This window comes from Schistocerca serialis, chromosome 3 (assembly GCF_023864345.2).
Source record: "Schistocerca serialis cubense isolate TAMUIC-IGC-003099 chromosome 3, iqSchSeri2.2, whole genome shotgun sequence".
Classification (NCBI taxonomy): domain Eukaryota; kingdom Metazoa; phylum Arthropoda; class Insecta; order Orthoptera; family Acrididae; genus Schistocerca; species Schistocerca serialis.
Genome location: NC_064640.1, coordinates 321440307 through 321458830, shown reverse-complemented (window position 1 = coordinate 321458830; position 18524 = coordinate 321440307). Strand labels below are relative to the sequence as shown.

Below are 18524 nucleotides of genomic sequence, written 5' to 3'. Positions count from 1 at the left end.
ACGTAGAAAGGGAACAGCAAAGACAACTTGATTGTTAATTACTGTGTGGCTCAAAATACATATTACTGTGTTAATTGTTGTGTGGCTCGGTGTATTCAATACTTGTTTTATGGGTATAATTCTCCTTGCATTCAGTGGAGAGGAAAAAATGTGAATGAGAGGACATAAGGTCTCTGAGGCTGATAATTAATGTATAACAAGTTCACATGAAAGCCTCACATTTAGCACTTTTGTAGAAACTGAATACATCAGACATGTAGAGCATGTTTGATAAACACTCTTAGTCTGTAAACTTGTATTTATTGATACGTCATTGGTTAGTCTTGATTTCTATGTGCAAAACTGAAACAGTGTTGAAAAATAGTGAGCAGAACTTTTAATACTGAATTATTGTATTCAAATTATGTTGCGCTACTGAGGCATGTCCGTAAGGGAAGTACCATTTTTTTTCAAACCAAAATTTCTTTTTAGTATAAGGAACATTTCTTAAACTACCTTTTTACATAGTTGCCACCATTGTTCAGACATTTGTCATAGTGGGAAACAAGCTTTACTATACTGTCTATGTAGAAAGATACTGCCAGTGAGGATAGCCACATCTGAACTCCATTTTTTGTGTCATTTTCTGCTTCTTGTGAGTTGCTTCCCAGAGGTGAAAGCATGAGTTTGGTATTTTACTGTGAAATCTTTGGTGTGCAGTTGAAAACAAGAGATGTGGAATGCTCAGTCAAGGTATTGTGTTGCTTCATGACAATGCTCATCCCCATTCTGCTGGTATCACTGAAAATCTTATTCAACAATTTGTATGTAGTTCAATTGCTCAATGTACAGCCTCAGTCTTGCACCTTCTGACTAGCATTTGTTCTTGAACTTGAAGCATGGTTTAGGAGGAAGACCTTTTCACCGTGATAACTATGGAAACAAATGATGTTTAGCAGTGACTGTCTTTACTGGCTGCATCTTTCCATAAGAGGGCACAGAAAGTTGATTTCGTGCCATGAGAAATACCTGAAAAATGGTGGCAACTGTGTAGAAAAATAGTTTCAGAAATTCTCTTTCTTGCAAAAATAAATTTTTGTTTGAAAAAATGTTTGATAAGTTTTTTTTTTCCAAAATGATACTTACTTTCCAGACTCACCTTATAATTTCAGTAACTTCAGATATTAAATGTACTATAACTTTTTGATGCAGCATCTCACTTCAAGCACTAAGAATATTCATGATGCAATAAACAGCCCCAATAAACTATGGATTGTTGCATTAACAGCAAACAAATTTATTGTCACTAATTTGCATTCTTGTGACAAATAAAAGAAAGGCATGTCTTTGACAAATGTTCAGGAAAGGATGCAGTGCCCTGCAACATCCTTTCTCAGTAGCCTTCATTATTATCATTACTGATGTAGTTATTTATGCAATTAATTTCTACTGAAAGTAACAGGTTGGTGTAAAAGACTGCATTGTCATTAGCCACTGATATGATACCTCAATGACAACATTGGTAACAAATTATAATACTACTACTGCTGCTGCTGCTGCTGCTGCTGCTGCTGCTAGTGGTAATATAACAATAATAATAATAATAATAATAATAATAATAATAATAATAATAATAATAATACATCAACAACAACAGTAACTTGGTATGAATTAGTGTGTGTCGATAAGAGAATACAATACAAGACTTGAAGATCACAAACAGTTTTGTTTTTCTAGAAATTAATTCTACAAACAAGGTGTTGTGACATGCTTGCTTGCAAATGTAAAACACGAGAATAAAGGCATGGTTTTTGCTTTCTTTCAGTGGTTTTCCTCAAATGATGCGGAAGGTAGAGTGTACTTCTACCAAGAGAACAGCAGTGAATCATCGTGGAGATTGCCAGAAGTACCGTCTACAATGTTGGAAGTATGTGTATTTGATTCATTAATTGTTCTTATCTATGACAAATTGTATGCTTGTTTAGTAAGAATTCAAAGTGGCACTTTTCCTTTCATGTATTAATATTCGTTTGAGGAATTTTTCATGATACTGCAGAATGTTTTATTACAAAACACCATGCATTTCAATCATGGGTGCCGCAATCACCATTTCCACCAGCAAATGCAGTGGCACCTTGAAGCATTTCCAGTCTCAGTCTTCAACTAAAAAGGATGTACTTTTTAACATGTTACAAATCATTATTCAATATTAAAAGCATGTCACATATTTAGATTTGTGCTGCACTGTGTGCTGATACAGATGGCAGACTAAATGTGAACTGGATAATGAAAGTAACTCTGCATTTGTGAAAGTGCTAGATCATGACTTGAACGCAGAAATCCTAACCATCTCGGGTAAAGCAGGTCCCCAGGTTGAGCCACTTGAGCATATCTCTTGATCGTATGCCAACTGGTGACCTGTCATTAGCTCTCCCCTTACAGCTTTCCACGGAGGATCTACTGCCCTTCAGTTTATCTTGACCTCCTATAGCTTCTACTTCTGTGTAGTTCACTTAAGACGTTTGAAAGACTCTTTTTGAATCCGGCTGCAAAATTGTTTTATCAGCTGCCCAAATGAGAATGTTTAGTCAGACAGTGGTTCCCATAGGGATTTAGGGCATTTGATAGTGACAGGAGATATTTAATTTGCTTACCATCATTTAGAATTTCTGTAGGAATTGAATGCTCAGTACTGTTGTACAAGATACATGTTAAGCCACTTCAGAATTTCAGGTGGTTGTAGACTTGTAAGATACAGATTAAAAATAATACAAAGCTAGGGAAAAAACTGACTAACCAGGCAGGAAGACAGAAATGTAGAATATGATAACCTATTTAAGAATAAGGTTGATCGGTTTGTTGTTGTCGTCATCGTCGTCGTCATCGTCGTCGTCGTCGCCGTCATCTTCAGTCTGAAGATTGTTGGTGCAGTTCTCCACACTACTCCACCCTGAGCAAGTCTCTTCATTTCCAAATAGTTGCTGTAACCTACATCCTATTGGACCTGCTTACTGTTTTTACTTCTTGGTCTCCCTCCACAATTTTTAACACTTTCCTCTAGTACTAAATTCATGTTCCCTTGATGTCTCAGAATGTGTCCTGCCAGCTGATCCCTACTTTTAGTCCAGTTATGCAACACAATTCTTTCCTCTCAAATTTTATTTAGTACCTCCTCATTGGTTACATGATCTACCCATCTAATCTTCAGATTTCTTCTACACTGCCACATTTCAAAAGCTGCTATTGTCTTGTTGCCTGAACTATGTATTGTCCACATTTAACTTCCATACAAAGCTACACTCCAGAGGAATACCTTCAGAAAAGACTTCCTAACACCTAAACCTATATTTGATGTTAACAAATTTCTCTTCTTCAGAAACGTTTTTCTTTCCATTGCCATTCTACATTTTCTATTCTCTCTGTCATCTTCAGGTATTTTACTATGCACATAGCAAAATTCTTCTACTACTTTTATTGTCTCACTTCCTAATCCGATACCCTTAATATTGCCTGATTTAATTCGACTACATTCAATTAGTCTTGTTTTGCTTTTGTTGATGATCATGTTTTATGTTCCTTTCAAGACATTGTCAATTATATTCAACAGATATTCCAAGTCCTTTGCTATCTGTGACAGAAATACAGGATGTACATAAAGTCCAGGAACACTTTCAATTATTTATTGCACAAGAACTTAACATTGTGAGGATGTCATACATATTGCATTTTAAAGAGAAACTCTAAGTTTTTTTTTTTACAAACATTCGATATGCGAACCATGAGTGACCCAGGAGATGTAATATGGTAACTGAATTCTTGCCATAACCGTCCCAGCATGGCATCGTTGACTGTGGCAGTAGCTTCCTGTATTCTCTCCCAGAGCTCTGCTACATCAAGTGGTAGAGGCAGTACATACACCAGATCTTTAATGTGCCCTGACAGAAGAAAGTCACACGGAGTGAGATCTGGCGAATGGGGAGGCCATTTGTTGAACTCCAACACACAGAAAGTATGCCCCGCACCTGAACTCACCAGGTTTGCGACTAGTGCTGACTATCGGCAAATTACCAAACTATGCTGTGGAGGTATACATGGAAAAAAACTTTCAGGGTTTCTCTTCAAAATGACATATGTATGATATCTGTACAATGTTTGGTTCTTGTGCAATAAATAATTGAAAGTGTTCTGTACTTAATGTACACCCAGTATAATGTCATTGGCAAATGTCAAAGTTTTCATTTCTTCTCCCGGACATTAATTACTGCTCCAAATTTTTTCTTCAGTTTCCTTTTGTGCTTGCTCAAGGTACGGACTGAACAACATTGGTAATAGGCTAAAACCCTGTTCACTCCCTTCTCAAGCACGGTTTCTCTTTCATGCCCCTCAGCTGGTGCTGCTTTCATATCCACTATTGTCTGACCCCAGTTGATCCCCTCTCAATTGGCTGTAGCTACACTGTGTGTGTTCATTAATTTGCTTAAAGCACAATTATTGAATGAAGCACAAAACTGTCGTGGTGATGTGTTGCTACAAAAACCACCTTTATGCCTTATCACTGAGAAAACGTTTTCCAGTGGATCTTGATTAATTTTGCGTGTTAATAAATATAACTTGCTTCCATCCAAAGCATCAACAACAAACATGTTCAAAGCACTTATGTTACACAGAAGTCCTTTAACACACTTAATCCTAGATGAAAAATCTTTCCCATCAACATCTACAAATTTCCATGACTGTATCCATGGCTTCAGTGTCTTTAATATTTCCAAATGTCTGGAGGCACTTTTAATGCAGTTCCTTAAGGATACAGGCCCCTTAACACCATATGCATTAAATATGTCAAAAATATCATTTACTTTTTGGTAAAAATCTGCAGTTGCAGTAGCAGTAGCAGATGATGATACGGTACCACAAGTAACAAGTGTCTCAATGCCTGCTGCTACTGTATGACTCAACACACGAACTGCAGTTCTTACCTTCATTTTTGAAAATGCTGGCATTTGGACAGCTCTTTTAGTGAGCTTGGGGGGCAACTTGTACTTCCTTTCCCAATCACTTGAGTACAACTGACAAATGTCCTTCCGTGAAGCAGTGCCAACCCATCCTTCATCTGTTGTGTGGTTAGTGTTATACCTGAATAAAATATTGCATATGCTTTTTATGAAGTGTGGGGTGTCATAAAAAAAGTATATCTTACTCCCTTCATGTACTAAGCATGGATTAACTGGTGTGATAGCCAATCTGTGCCTCCACTCCACAAAATTCGAGCCTTGGTCAGTCACTCATGTTTTTACAGCCAAACCAATGTCTGAGAGTTTTTTGACAACTTCAAAAAACATGCATGTCAGATGGGTGGCTCCTACTGGTCCTTTGGAGAAATAATATACTAATGGCTGTTTAAAATTTGAGAAGATGCCGTTAATCATTATAACTAATGCAGTATTGGCAACCACAGATGTATGTATGAAACCCCTGTCTTCAAATCCAATAACACAATCCCTAGAGCTGTCATATATCAAATTTTCCATTAGTGATATCTCATCCATAGACAAGTTAACAATTATATCAGTTTCTGGTAACTGCTGCACTTTCTGCTTCAAAAGATGAAATATGTTATTATTTATCCCACAATTTAATTGTATATCTTCCACATACCTTTGTAAGGTACGTACTGATCGAAGGCTAAAACAGTGTGATAAAAAACTGTATGCCTGAGTACTATAATACAACAAATGAAGTGCAAATAATTTAGTTTCATCTTTCCATCTCAGACCACGTTTTCCATTCAATGGTATACTGATTTGGCTCATCAGTAAATCGAGAGCATCTTTTTTCAAGTACTTGGAACCAATACTTTTTAAAATGAGCTTGTCCTTTTGTATTTGTGTCCTGTGACGTGGTTACAGTTTATTCTTACGATGGGCACTTTCCTTGTCATGTAGTAATTTTGTAGGAAGTCTAATGATTTGCACATTTTTACATTTCACACGATTTTTCCAACACACGAATAGTTTCACGTAATCGAAGCATTTCATCTTCAAAAGATGTCTGTGTTTCAGACTCTGTTGTTAGTGATTTTATATATCTCTCGTGTAGGAACACTTGCAGTAGCTGTTTCTTCTGTGTCAGGAGACAGTTTTATTGTTTTTGCAGTAACACTTTCACATTTTTATGGCAATTTTCTCTTCATAATCACTGTTGTTGTTGTGGTCTTCAGTCCTGAGACTGGTTTGATGCAGCTCTCCATGCTGCTCTATCCTGTGCAAGCTTCTTTATCTCCCAGTACCTACTGCAACCTACATCCTTCTGAATCTGTTTAGTGTATTCATCTCTTGGTCTCCCTCTACGATTTTTACCCTCTACGCTTCCCGCCAATACTAAATTGGTGATCCCTTGATGCCTCAGAACATGTTCTACCAACCGATCCCTTCTTCTAGTCAAGTTGTGCCACAAACTTCTCTTCTCCCCAATCCTGTTCAATACCTCATCATTAGTTATATGATCTACCCATCTAATCTTCAGCATTCTTCTGTAGCACCACATTTCGAAAGCTTCTATTCTCTTCTTGTCCAAACTAGTAATCGTCCATGTTTCACTTCCATACATGGCTACGCTCCATACAAATACTTTCAGAAACGACTTCCTGACACGTACATCTACACTCGATGTTAACAAATTTCTCTTCTTCAGAGACGCTTTCCTTGCCATTGCAAGTGTACATTTTGTAACGTCTCTACTTCGACCGTCATCAGTTATTTTGCTCCCCAGATAGCAAAACTCCTTTACTACTTTAAGTGTCTCATTTCCTAATCTAATTCCCTCAGCATCACCCGACTTAATTAGACTACATTCCATTGTCCTCGTTTTGCTTTTGTTGATGTTCATTTTATATCCTCCTTTCAAGACACTATCCATTCTGTTCAACTGCTCTTCTAAGTCCTCTGCTGTTATTGACAGAATTACAATGTCATCGGCGAACCTCAAAGTTTTTATTTCTTCTCCATGCATTTTAACACCTACTCTGAATTTTTCTTTTGTTTCCTTCACTGCTTGCTCAATATACAGATTGAATAACATCGGGGAGAGGCTGCAACCCTGTCTCACTCCCTTCCCAACCACTGCTTCTCTTTCATGTCCCTCGACTCTTATAACTGCCATCTGGTTTCTCTACAAATTGTAAATAGCCTTTCGCTCCCTGTATTTTACCCCTGCCACCTTCAGAATTTGAAAGAGAGTATTCCAATCAACATTGTCAAAAGGTTTCTCTAAGTCTACAAATGCTAGAAACATAGGTTTGCCTTTCCTTAATCTAGCTTCTAAGATAAGTCGTAGGGTCAGTATTGCCTCACGTGTTTCAATATTTCTACGGAATCCAAACTGATCTTCCCCGAGGTCCGCTTCTACCCGTTTTTCCATTCGTCTGTAAAGAATTTGCGTTAGTATTTTGCATCCGTGAATTGTTAAACTGATTGTTCGGTAATTTTCACACCTGTCAGCACCTGCTTTCTTTGGGATTGGAATTATTATATTCTTCTTGAAGTCTGAGGGTGTTTCGCCTGTCTCATACATCTTGCTCACCAGATGGTAGAGTTTTGTCAGGATTGGCTCTCCCAAGGCCATCAGTAGTTCTAATGCAATGTTGTCTACTCCCGGGGCCTTGTTTCGACTCAGGTCTTTCAGTGCTCTGTCAAACTTTTCACGCAGTATCGTATCTCCCATTTCATCTTCATCTACATCCTCTTCCATTTCCATAATATTGTCCTCAAGTACATCACCCTTGTATAGATCCTCTATACTCCTTCCACCTTTCTGCTTTCCCTTCTTTGCTAGAACTGGGTTTCCGTATGAGCTCTTGATATTCATACAAGTGGTTCTCTTTTCTCCAAAGGTCTCTTTAATTTTCCTGTAGGCAGTATCTATCTTACCCCTAGTGAGATAAGCCTCTACATCCTTACATTTGTCCTCTAGCCATCCCTGCTTAGCCATTTTGCACTTCCTGTCGATCTCATTTTTGAGACGTTTGATTTCGTTTTTGCCTGCTTCATTTACTGCATTTTTATATTTTTTCCTTTCTTCAATTAAATTCAATATTTCTTCTGTGGATTTCTACTAGCCCTCGTCTTTTTACGTACTTGATCCTCTGCTGCCTTCACTACTTCATCTCTCAAAGCTACCCATTCTCCTTCTACTGTATTTCTTTCCCCCATTCCTGTCAATTGTTCCCTTATGCTCACCCTGGACACCCTGGAACTGTGTACAACCTCTGGTTTAGTCAGTTTATCCAGGTCCCATCTCCTTAAATTCCCACCTTTTTGCAGTTTCTTCATTTTTAATCTACGGTTCATAACCAATAGATTGTGGTCAGAGTACACATCTGCCCCTGGAAATGTTTTACAATTTAAAACCTGGTTCCTAAATCTCTGTCTTACCATTATATAATCTATCTGAAACCTGTCAGTATCTCCAGGCTTCTTCCATGTATACAACCTTCTTTTATGATTCTTGAACCTAGTGTAAGCTATGATTAAGTTGTCCTCTGTGCAAAATTCTACCATGCAACTTCCTCTTCCTATTTTGTTATTCATTATTAAACTGACTCCTGCATTACCCCTATTTGATTTTGTATTTATAACCCTGTATTCGCCTGACCAAAAGTCTTCTTCCTCCTGCCAGCGAACTTCACTAATTCCTACTATATCTAACTTTAACCTATCCATTTCCCTTTTTAAATTTTCTAACCTACCTGCTCGATTAAGGGATCTGACTTTCCACGCTACGATCCGTAGAACGCCAGTTTTCTTTCTCGTGATAACGACGTCCTCCTGAGTAGTCCCTGCCCGGAGATCCGAATGGGGGACTATTTTACCTCTGGAATATTTTACTTAGAGGACGCCATTATCATTTAACCATACAGTAAAGCTGCATTCCCTCGGGAAAAAATTATGGCTGTAGCTTCCCCCTGCTTTCAGCCGTTCGCAGTACCAGCACAGCAAGGCCGTTTTGGTTAGTGTTACAAGGCCAGGTCAGTCAATAATCCAGACCGTTTCCCCTGCAACTGCTGAAAAGGCTGCTGCCCCTCTTCAGGAACCACGCGTTTGTCTGGCCTCTCAACAGATACCCCTCCGTTGTGGTTGCACCTACGGTACGGCTATCTGTATCGCTGAGGCACGCAAGCCTCCCCACCAACGGCAAGGCAAGGTACATGGTTCTTGGGGGGGGGGGGGGGGGGTTCATAATCACTAGCTGTTGCTTATTCTGCACGTCAAATAATGTAGGAACTGCATTCCATACCAATGTCTTCTTTACCGCACTCATGAACTGGTTTGACTCAAAATGTAACGCGCAAAACTTCACATTATTGTGCAAATAAAGGACATCTTTTTGCAGCAGGTCCTGTCTTCTGCTATTTACTAACCATTTATTGCTCCTAAAAAAGAAAAACAAATTCAGTAATTCAATAAAGTTTAGAAAAAATCATAAATAAAGAGCGCTCTAATGTGATGTTTCATACCTCTCAGGGTCCTTAGGGAACCTGAAGAATGACAAATGTGGTGTCTTCTTCCTATTATTACTGCAATTGATTGTGCTACACATGCTACCTTTCGTAAAAACCATGTTAAAAATGAATATAAACAATACTGTTTACATTTACTGAATACCGTATTCAGCAGCGTAGCTTCTCCACCGCTTAGGATGCTGTTGTCGCGGTGTATAACAAAAATCAGCGAGACTGTCGTGACTGTATATATTAGACTGTAGTTGTTTGCTGATGATGCTGTGTGGTACAGAAATGTGTCGAAGTTGAGTGACTATTGAAAGATACAAGACAACTTAAACAAAATTTCTAGTTGGTGTGATGAATAGCGGCTAGCTCTAAAGGTGGAAAAATGTAAGTTAATGCTAATGAGTAGGAAGAACAAACCTGTAATGTTCGGATACAGTTTTACTATTGTCCTGCTTGACACAGTCAAGTCATTTAAATATCTAGGCATAATGCTCAAATGGAATGAGCATGTGAGAACTGTGGTAGAGAAGGTGAATGGTCAACTTCGGTTTATTGGGAGAATTTTAGGAAAGAATGGTTCACATGTAAAGGAGACCACATGTAGGACACTGGTTTGACCTGTTCTTGAGAAGTGTTTGTGATCTGTACCAGGTTGGATCAAAGGAAAGTATCGAAGCAATTCAGTTGTGGGCTGCTAGATTTGTTGCCCATAGGTTTGAGCAACATGTGAATGTTATGGAGATGCTTCGGGAATTCATATGAGAAACCCTGGAGGGAAAACGACGTTCTTTTCAAGAAAATTTGGAGAATTTACGTTTGACTCTGTCTGCCAAAGATTCTACTGCTGCCGACATACATTGTGCTTAAGGACTGCGAAGATAAGAGACGAGAAATTGGGGCTGATATAGATGCATAGAGATAGTTGTTTTTTCCCTCGCTCTATTTATAAGTGGAACAGGAAAGGAATTGACTAGTAGTGGTACAGGATGCCTTCCGCCACACACTGTATGTTGGCTTGGGGAATATCTATGTAGATGTACATTTTATGGTGTTAAAAATTCACAAAATTGTTAGGTAAAATTTACACAAATGTCAGTTTTACGATTTGCAAGTGCTCGACTATACTGGAAAAGTAATAAGGCCAGTCAGTGTCAAATGTGGGAAATAATTCATGCAGTCACAAATTTTTGTGCAGTGGTAGAAGGGAGTGCCAAGAACAACATACTAGAAATCCTGATTCCAAATGAACTGAACGTTAACCATGAAACTCGTCACCTGGTATTGACTGAAAATCTGGGAATGAGAAAACTTTGTGCCAAAATAGTTCCCAAAAATCTTATACAGCAACAATAAGATCAATGGAGGACTGTGGCTGCTGACATACTGGAACAAGTAGAACTGAACCCGGAACTGCTGAACTGAGTTACCACTGGTCTTGAGGCTGGATTGTGGGAGTCAGCGTGCTTTTGAAGATCACTTATTTAGACACGCAATAGAGCCCTGGTAATTTGAGCCAAGTATTTTGAGGTTTGTGTAATTTGGACTAGTCTTAAGAAAATAAAAATTTTACATGAAACTTGAGTAAAGACTCATTTTCATACGTTGTCAGCATGTATGTTTTACACATTTTTGAATATGTTATATTTTGAACTGTCTTCAATTTTCTGTTTACAATACAGGTAAAACTGTCCCACTTAGAAGTGGATATAGCGCACTGGACCGTTTGGAAGTCTTCAACAAAATTATAGCAAGGAGTAATACTAAATATGAACCACCTACTTAATATGGGATTCAGAGATTTTGAGAGAACTTTTTACTTGGTGTTAGTAGCCTAGAAACAGCTATGTTTAGCACATTGAAGAACATATAAGCAAGATAGTGGGAAATTCAGAATTGAAAGAATAGTCAGGCAAAAATATTCCGTATCAATAAAACTATTCTCAGCAGTCATATCCTTAAACTTAGAAAATGAAGGAGGAATGTGCATTAAAAGAGCATGTCTGAACCAACTTCATTTTGTGGATAACTTTGCTTTCTTTTCCTCCAATGCAGACAAGCTTCAATGAAACAGAATAACAACTGAGTAAGTTTGAAAGTATGCTGGAAAATTGATTACTTCAAGGAAAAAAGTGTACATGGTGCAACAACAAAGTAACGAGACTGGTTAGAAAGAAAACTTTTACTTACAGTTTTAACCAACTACACTGGTACCACCTTCAGAGTAACTCCATTGTCACTGCATACACTTAGTCCATCACTGTTTCTATTGTTGGTAGTCTCTCTGGAACCTATCTCCTCATATGCCACCAAAAGCCTTTGGTACAGCTGTTTGGATCTCTTGTATTGTTGCAAACTGGTGTCTTTTAATAGCTGACTATAGTTTTGGAAATAAAAAAAGTCACATGGGGCCATGTTGGGTGAAAAAGGAGGTTGTGGGGACATTTCAGTAGACTTTGATGTCAAAAACTGTCCAACAGACAATGCAGTATTGTAGGGTGCATTATTGTGTTGCAGGATCAAGTTTTTAGCAATCTGGATGAACACGATGGACCCATTTTTTAAGTCTTTTGAGAATTTTTCGGTAGTAATGTTACTTTACTGTCTCGCCAGGAGGTAACCACTCTTTCTGCACAATACCCATAGAGTCGAACAAACATGAAAGCACTCATTTAACCTTTGACTTCGACATGCCCACTTTTTTTGGCCTAGGATTTTCCTTGAAACAAGTTGCAAACTTTGATGTTTCAGTTTGGTTCATAGTGGAAAACACCATTTTGTTTTCATGGCCAGTGGTAACTCAGTTCAGCAATTCCATGTTCAGTTCTAAGTGTTCCAGTATATCAGCAGTCACAGTCCTCCGTTGATCTTATTGTTGCTGTATAAGATTTTTGAGAACCATTTGGGTACAAAGTTTTCTCATTCCCAGATTTTCAGTCAATACCAGATGACGAGTTTCATGATTAATGTTCAATTCATTCGCAATCATTTTCATGGTTAATCTTCTATCAACTGGCCCAAGTTCACTCACACTGGTGTGTTGCTGCCATGTGTTCATGCTGTTGATGTTTTCCAACTGCAGTGTTCATTTTTGGCTTAGTTCTGGCTTCAGAAAATATTTTGTGCAAGCAAAACACTTATGCCCTTGATGGAACGCATTTCCATTAAGCCTTCTGAAGCTTCCCCTCATGTTACTGCAGCTTCCTCACCTCCACATCAGCACCATATTCTGCAAGCCACCTAATGGTGTGTGGTGGAGGGTACTTTCAGTACCACTATCTGATCCCTCCAACCCTGTTCCACATGTGACTAGCGTGTGGAAAGAATGATTGTCAGTAAGCCTCTGCATTGGCTCTTAATTTCTCAAATTTTCTCCTCGTGGTCAATGCGCGAGATGTATGTGGGGGGAAGTAATATGTAGTCCAACTCCTCCTGAAAAGTGCTGTCGCAAAATTTCAATAGTAAATCTCTCCATGATGCATAATACTTCTCTTGTAATGTCTACCAGTGGAGTTTGTTTAGCATCTCCATAATGTTCTATCGCCAGCTAAATGATCCCATGATGAAATGCACCGCTCTTCGTTAGGTCTTCTATATCTCCTCTATCAGTCCTACTCGATAGGGATCCCAGATAGATGAACAATACTCAAGAATCGGACAAACAAGTGCGTTATAAGGCACTTCTTTCATGCGTGAGTTACATTTCTTTAAGATTCTTCCAATGAATCTAAGTCTTGTCTACTTTTCCCACTTTCTGTTTTATGTGATCTTAAGATCACTGTGGATAGTTACGCCTAGATATTTTACAGCAGATACTGTCTCCAGTTGTTTGGCATCAATAGTGTAGCAGTACAGTAGCGGATTTCTTTTCCTATGTATGCACAATATGTTACATTTATTTACGTTCAGTGTCAACTGCCGGAGCCTGCACCATTCGTCAATTCTCTGCAGGTCATTCTGCAAATTCTTACTATCTTCTGGTGTTGCTACTTTGGTATAGACATCTGCATCATATGCAAATAGCTTTAAAGAGCATCCATAACTTTCTACTAGATCATTTATACATATAGTAAACAGCAACAGTCCTACGACACTTCCCTGTGATACTCTGGATATTACCTTTACATCTGTCAATTTAGTTCTGTTAAGAGTGACGTGTTGAGTTCTGTCTGCAAGAAAGTCTTGAATCCAATCACAAGTCTGCTTCGATATTCCGTAAGCTCATTTTTTTTTTTTTTTTTTTTCATTAAACGGCAATGCAGGACAGTGTCAAATGCCTTACTGAAATCAAGGAACATGGCATCAACCTGAGCTCCACTGTCCACTGAGCTGTGGATCTCATGGAGGAACAGCGAGCTGAGTTTTGTAGGATCTGTTTGCAGAATCCATGTTGGTGTTTATAGAGGAGATGTTCATTTTCCAAAAACGTCATAATTCTTGAGCATAAAACATGTTCCATAATTCTACAACCGATTGACATCAATGATATAGGCCTATAATTGTGTGGATCTGTCTTACAGCCTTTTTTAAAAACGGAAATGACCTGTCCTTTTTTTTCCAGTTGTTAGGTACCTTTTGTCGCTCAAGTGATTATGATAAATTACTGCTAGAAGGGGAGTAAGTTCATTCGCATAATCTTTATAGAATCTTATAGGTATCTCATCTGGTCCTGACGCCTTTCCATTACTAAGCGACTGTAGCTGCTTTTCAGTTCCGTGATCAGTGATTTCGACGTTTGTACGACAATTGAAAGGAGGGACAGTGTCAAGATCTTCTGCGGTGAAACAACTTCGGAAGACGGAATTCAGTATTTCGGCCTTCTCTCTGTTATTTTCTGTTTCGGTGCCAGTGTGGTCACTGAGAGAATGAATTGATGATTTTGAACCACTTACTGATTTTACATATGACCAAAACCTCTTAGGGTTTTTACTCAGGATGGTTGACAACATCTTACTTTCAAAATCATTGAACGCTTCTCTCATTGCTCTCCTTACGTTCATTTTTGCTTTGTTCAGCTTTTGTTTGTCAGTTAGGTTTTTACTTCATTTGAATCTGAAAAGAAGTGCGCTCTCTTTTCGTAGCGCTTTTCTGACACAGCTATTAAACCATGGTGGATCTTTCCCGTCCCTTAAAATCTTACTCAGAACATACTTGTCTTGGGCATATTGAGTGATGCCTTTGAATTTTTTCCATTTGTTCTCCACACCTTCGTCCTCATCACCGAATATTTGATGCTGACTGTTGAGATATTCTGAAATTTGTATCCTGTCACCCTTGCTGAGCAAATATATCTTCCTACCTTTCTTAACATTCCTTGTTGAACCCGTCATCATAGATACTGTCACAGCCTTATGATCACTGATACCTTCCTCTGTGTTAACTGATTTGATAAGTTCAAGTCTGTTTGTTGCCAGGAGGTCTAAGACGTTACCCTGGCGATTTGATTCTCTAGCTATTCTCACCAAGTTTTATACAGAAAGAGATGGCATACCATCGCACAATATTTCAAAATTCCATTGTTGTGATGAGGAGCAAACACAAGACTTCCCTCTTCAAGCTGCGACTCCTGATTGAAACATTGTAAGTGCACACCACTTGCAGTTCTGATGGGTGAAGACTAAGGCCACACACAGCCAACAGTAGCAGGCTACTGAGTTGCCACCCCATGGAGGAAAAAAAATTAGAAATGTAAAATGTGTTTTATTCATCTCATATCGTACACATTTTCAGAACATATGTCTGATGTACAGGAGACATGTCAAGGTTACAGTTTGCTTATTTGAAATTTTGTCGCACTTACAATAATACTTTGTGAAGAATTTACTTATTTAAAATTTGTCAAACTTCCAATATTTACATCCACATAAATTTTTATTCCATTTTAGGGATCCAGCTCAAAGCATCACTTCGTCCTTCATGAAATCTTCCACAGAATAGTAGCATCTTTCAATTAGAAAATCACATAACTTGCTTTTCTAAATATTTTATCTTCATATTATATCACACCCTTTTATTGTGTTGTGAATTTTTATGGCTATATACTGAGGAGTCTGAGCACACTGTTTTAAGTGCTGTGAGGTGAGCCTAAAGTTTTCTTTGTGTTTTGTGTTGTATGAATGTTCAAAATGATTTTTTTTTTAATAGATTAGATCTGCTGCATAGGAAAGGCACCACCTCAAAGATGTATGAAGAGGGGACAGTTACTATTTTCAGGTCTTTAAATAATGGTTGATATGATGCTGTTGACTGTGCAGTGCACATGTTGTGAATGATTCTTTTTTGCAACTTTAAAATTCGTGTAATGTTTCCCGAGTTTCCCCAAAAAATTATGCCATATGTAATAACAGATTCAAAGTAGCTATAGTATGCTATTTTCCTGGTGCCCATATGAGTGGCACAGTTTAAAATTACCATTGAAAATGCGAGGCCGTCTAATTTATTTGCTAGATATTCTATATGAGAATTCCAACTCAAAGTTCTGTCTAAGTTTATTCCCAGGAATCTTACTGAGTCAGGTTCTTCCATTTTTTGATTATTGTGAGTGATGCAGATTTCTTCAGTTTTTTACTGTTTGCTTTCAAAACCCATGTGGGTTTTTGAAATGTTTAGTCGTAAGCCATTTAGATTGAACCATGTTTCCAAGTTACTTAATGTATTCATGTCACTCTGTGGTATATTGTCAAAATTTTCGTTTTGAATTAGGGCAGCAGTATAATCTGCAAACAAGGTTAAATGAGTATGAAACTTCCTGGCAGATTAAAACTGTGTACCGGACCGAGACTCGAACTCGGGACCTTTGCCTTTCGCGGCCAAGCGCTCTACCAACTGAGCTACCCAAGCACGACTCATGCCCCGTCCTCACAGCTTTACTTCTGCCAGTACCTCGTCTCCTACCTTCCAAACTTTACAGAAGCTCTCCTGCGAACCATGCAGAACTTTTGAGTGCTAGTCCTGCATGGTTCGCAGGAGAGCTTCTGTAAGGTCCCGAGTTCGAGTCTCGGTCCGGCACGCCGTTTTAATCTGCCAGGAAGTTTCATATCAGCGCACACTCCGCTGCAGAGTGAAAATCTCATTCTGGAAGGTTAAATGAGTATTTATATTGAGAGGCAAGTCATTAACATAAACAGGAATAAAATTGATCATAGGATTGAGCCTTGAGAAATGTCTTGTGACACAGTTTTCCACTCTGAGAGGTAATCCGCTCTATTTGATGTGATTATTACTCTTTGTTTCCTTGCTGTGAGGCATGATTCATACCATTTCAAAGCAATATCCCTTATTCCATATCTGTTGAGTTTGAAAAGCATCAGGGCGTGGTTTACAGAGTTGAATGCTTTTGTAACATATGAAAAGGAAAATAATATAATTTAAGCGAGTGACTGCGTGTGAGATCGCTCTCTAAGTTTTCATATGTTTTTAGGTTTCAGATACATATTTTAACGGTTTTTGTGATAATATTTACTATATAAGTGACGTATTAGTGGTTTCTTCATTCACCTCTGCCTTTCTTGTGTTGTGACCTGATATTTGTGAGTGTTTCGTATCGAGCAACTTAACCTCTTGCCTGTGTTTACATTCCGCGCTGACCAGTTGCAGCTGTAGCGGTGCATCGACAGCTAAGTACTAATTAATTGTTTGTGTATAGTGGTTTATTTAGGAACTTTAGTAGTCTTCAACCGGTGTTCTTCATGTTTTCTGGTGAAATAATTTCAGAAGAACCTTTTGAGAACTGTTTTCAGCTTCGTTACTGTGTCATTAGATGTTTGATTCTCTTTCTGTATTAGTCTTTTGTTATATTCACATTTGTTGTTTATTAATACTGTTAATAATAGTAGTTACTTCCCTTGTAGAGTAAGTTTGTGATTATTGTAGTCAGGTTTTTAACATCTTCTTATTGTAGTAGCGGAACTTAGAAAAAGGAAAATTTTACCTTGAGTGAGAAGTGTGGGCTTTGCCGTAGGTTCGTGAGTAGTGGATTGCGGTGTGAGACTTGTTCGAAGTATTTTCACTGGGGGGGAGGGGGGGGATGCAGTGGGGAAGCCAGTGGGCATTCTGGTGAGATCCTCTCCTGGAACTGCAGGTTATGTAGCAAGAGTAAGTTTATAGAGGAGCAGGAGCGTAAGATCTGTGCCCTTCAGGTGCAGTTGAAAAACACACAGGAGGAGCTAGATAGGATGAGGAGGGAGAAGGGAGTTGGGGAATGGGAGCTGGCTGTTGGCAAGAGATCTGCTAGGAGAAGAAGATTTTCAGATAGTTTTACTATTAGTGTTTACAATAGATATGACCAACTGTCAGAGTCTAATGGAGAGGAATATCTAGTAGCTGTAGATGTAGGAAGTACGCAGCAGACCTCAGTAGTTACTGTGCCTAGAACAGTTGTAAAGTCGAAGAGGAAGAAGAAGGTTCTGCTGTTAGGTAGTTCTCATGGCAGAGGTGTAGGCCAGCATTTGCAACAAGTGCTGGGGAGTGAGTACCAGGTCACCAGCATTGTGAAGCCTAATGCAGGGTTGGCTCAGGTGACTGTTAACATAGGGGGGCTATGTAGGGATTTTACTAAAGAGGATTAGGTAGTGATTGTGGGTGGGGCTGGTAATAGTATTGGTAGGGATGGGGAGTATAACATAGATGGTGACCTGGAAAAGATAGCCACTCTATAGACTGGCAACACGAATGTGCATTTCGTGGAACTGTTTCAGCGTCACGATCTGCCTCATCTTAATACAGCCGTCAGGCGTAATAACATGAGACTTGGGGGTGCGCTGATGACAGAAAGCATGGGTCACATTTCAGTGGTGTCGGTGGGGTCTATCAGCAGGACGGGTTTCACTAGACATGGCCTGCACCTCAACAGGTATGGGAAGGAGAGGTTGGCAAAGCTTATAGGTGACAGCATAGGTGGGGTTGGTGGGATCACTCATGGGAAAATTCCTGCAGTAGTGGGTGTTAGAGCTGCACCTTTTTTAGATTGAAGTCAGCTGATAGGTATTCCTGCTTAAGGGAAGTCTCTCTAACAAGGGAATCACTTTTGACAAAGCTTAGGTAT

General features: G+C 38.9%; 1 protein-coding gene across 1 annotated transcript in view; it reads left to right on the top strand.

Annotated features, from left to right (window-relative positions):
• Window positions 1-18524, top strand: part of LOC126470130 (rho GTPase-activating protein 12-like) — a 232867-nt gene that overhangs the window by 149000 nt on the left and 65343 nt on the right. The window contains exon 4 of the mRNA XM_050097745.1: window positions 1805-1906. Within this exon, the coding sequence (XP_049953702.1) occupies window positions 1805-1906 (102 nt within the window). The remainder of the gene's footprint in view (window positions 1-1804; window positions 1907-18524) is intronic.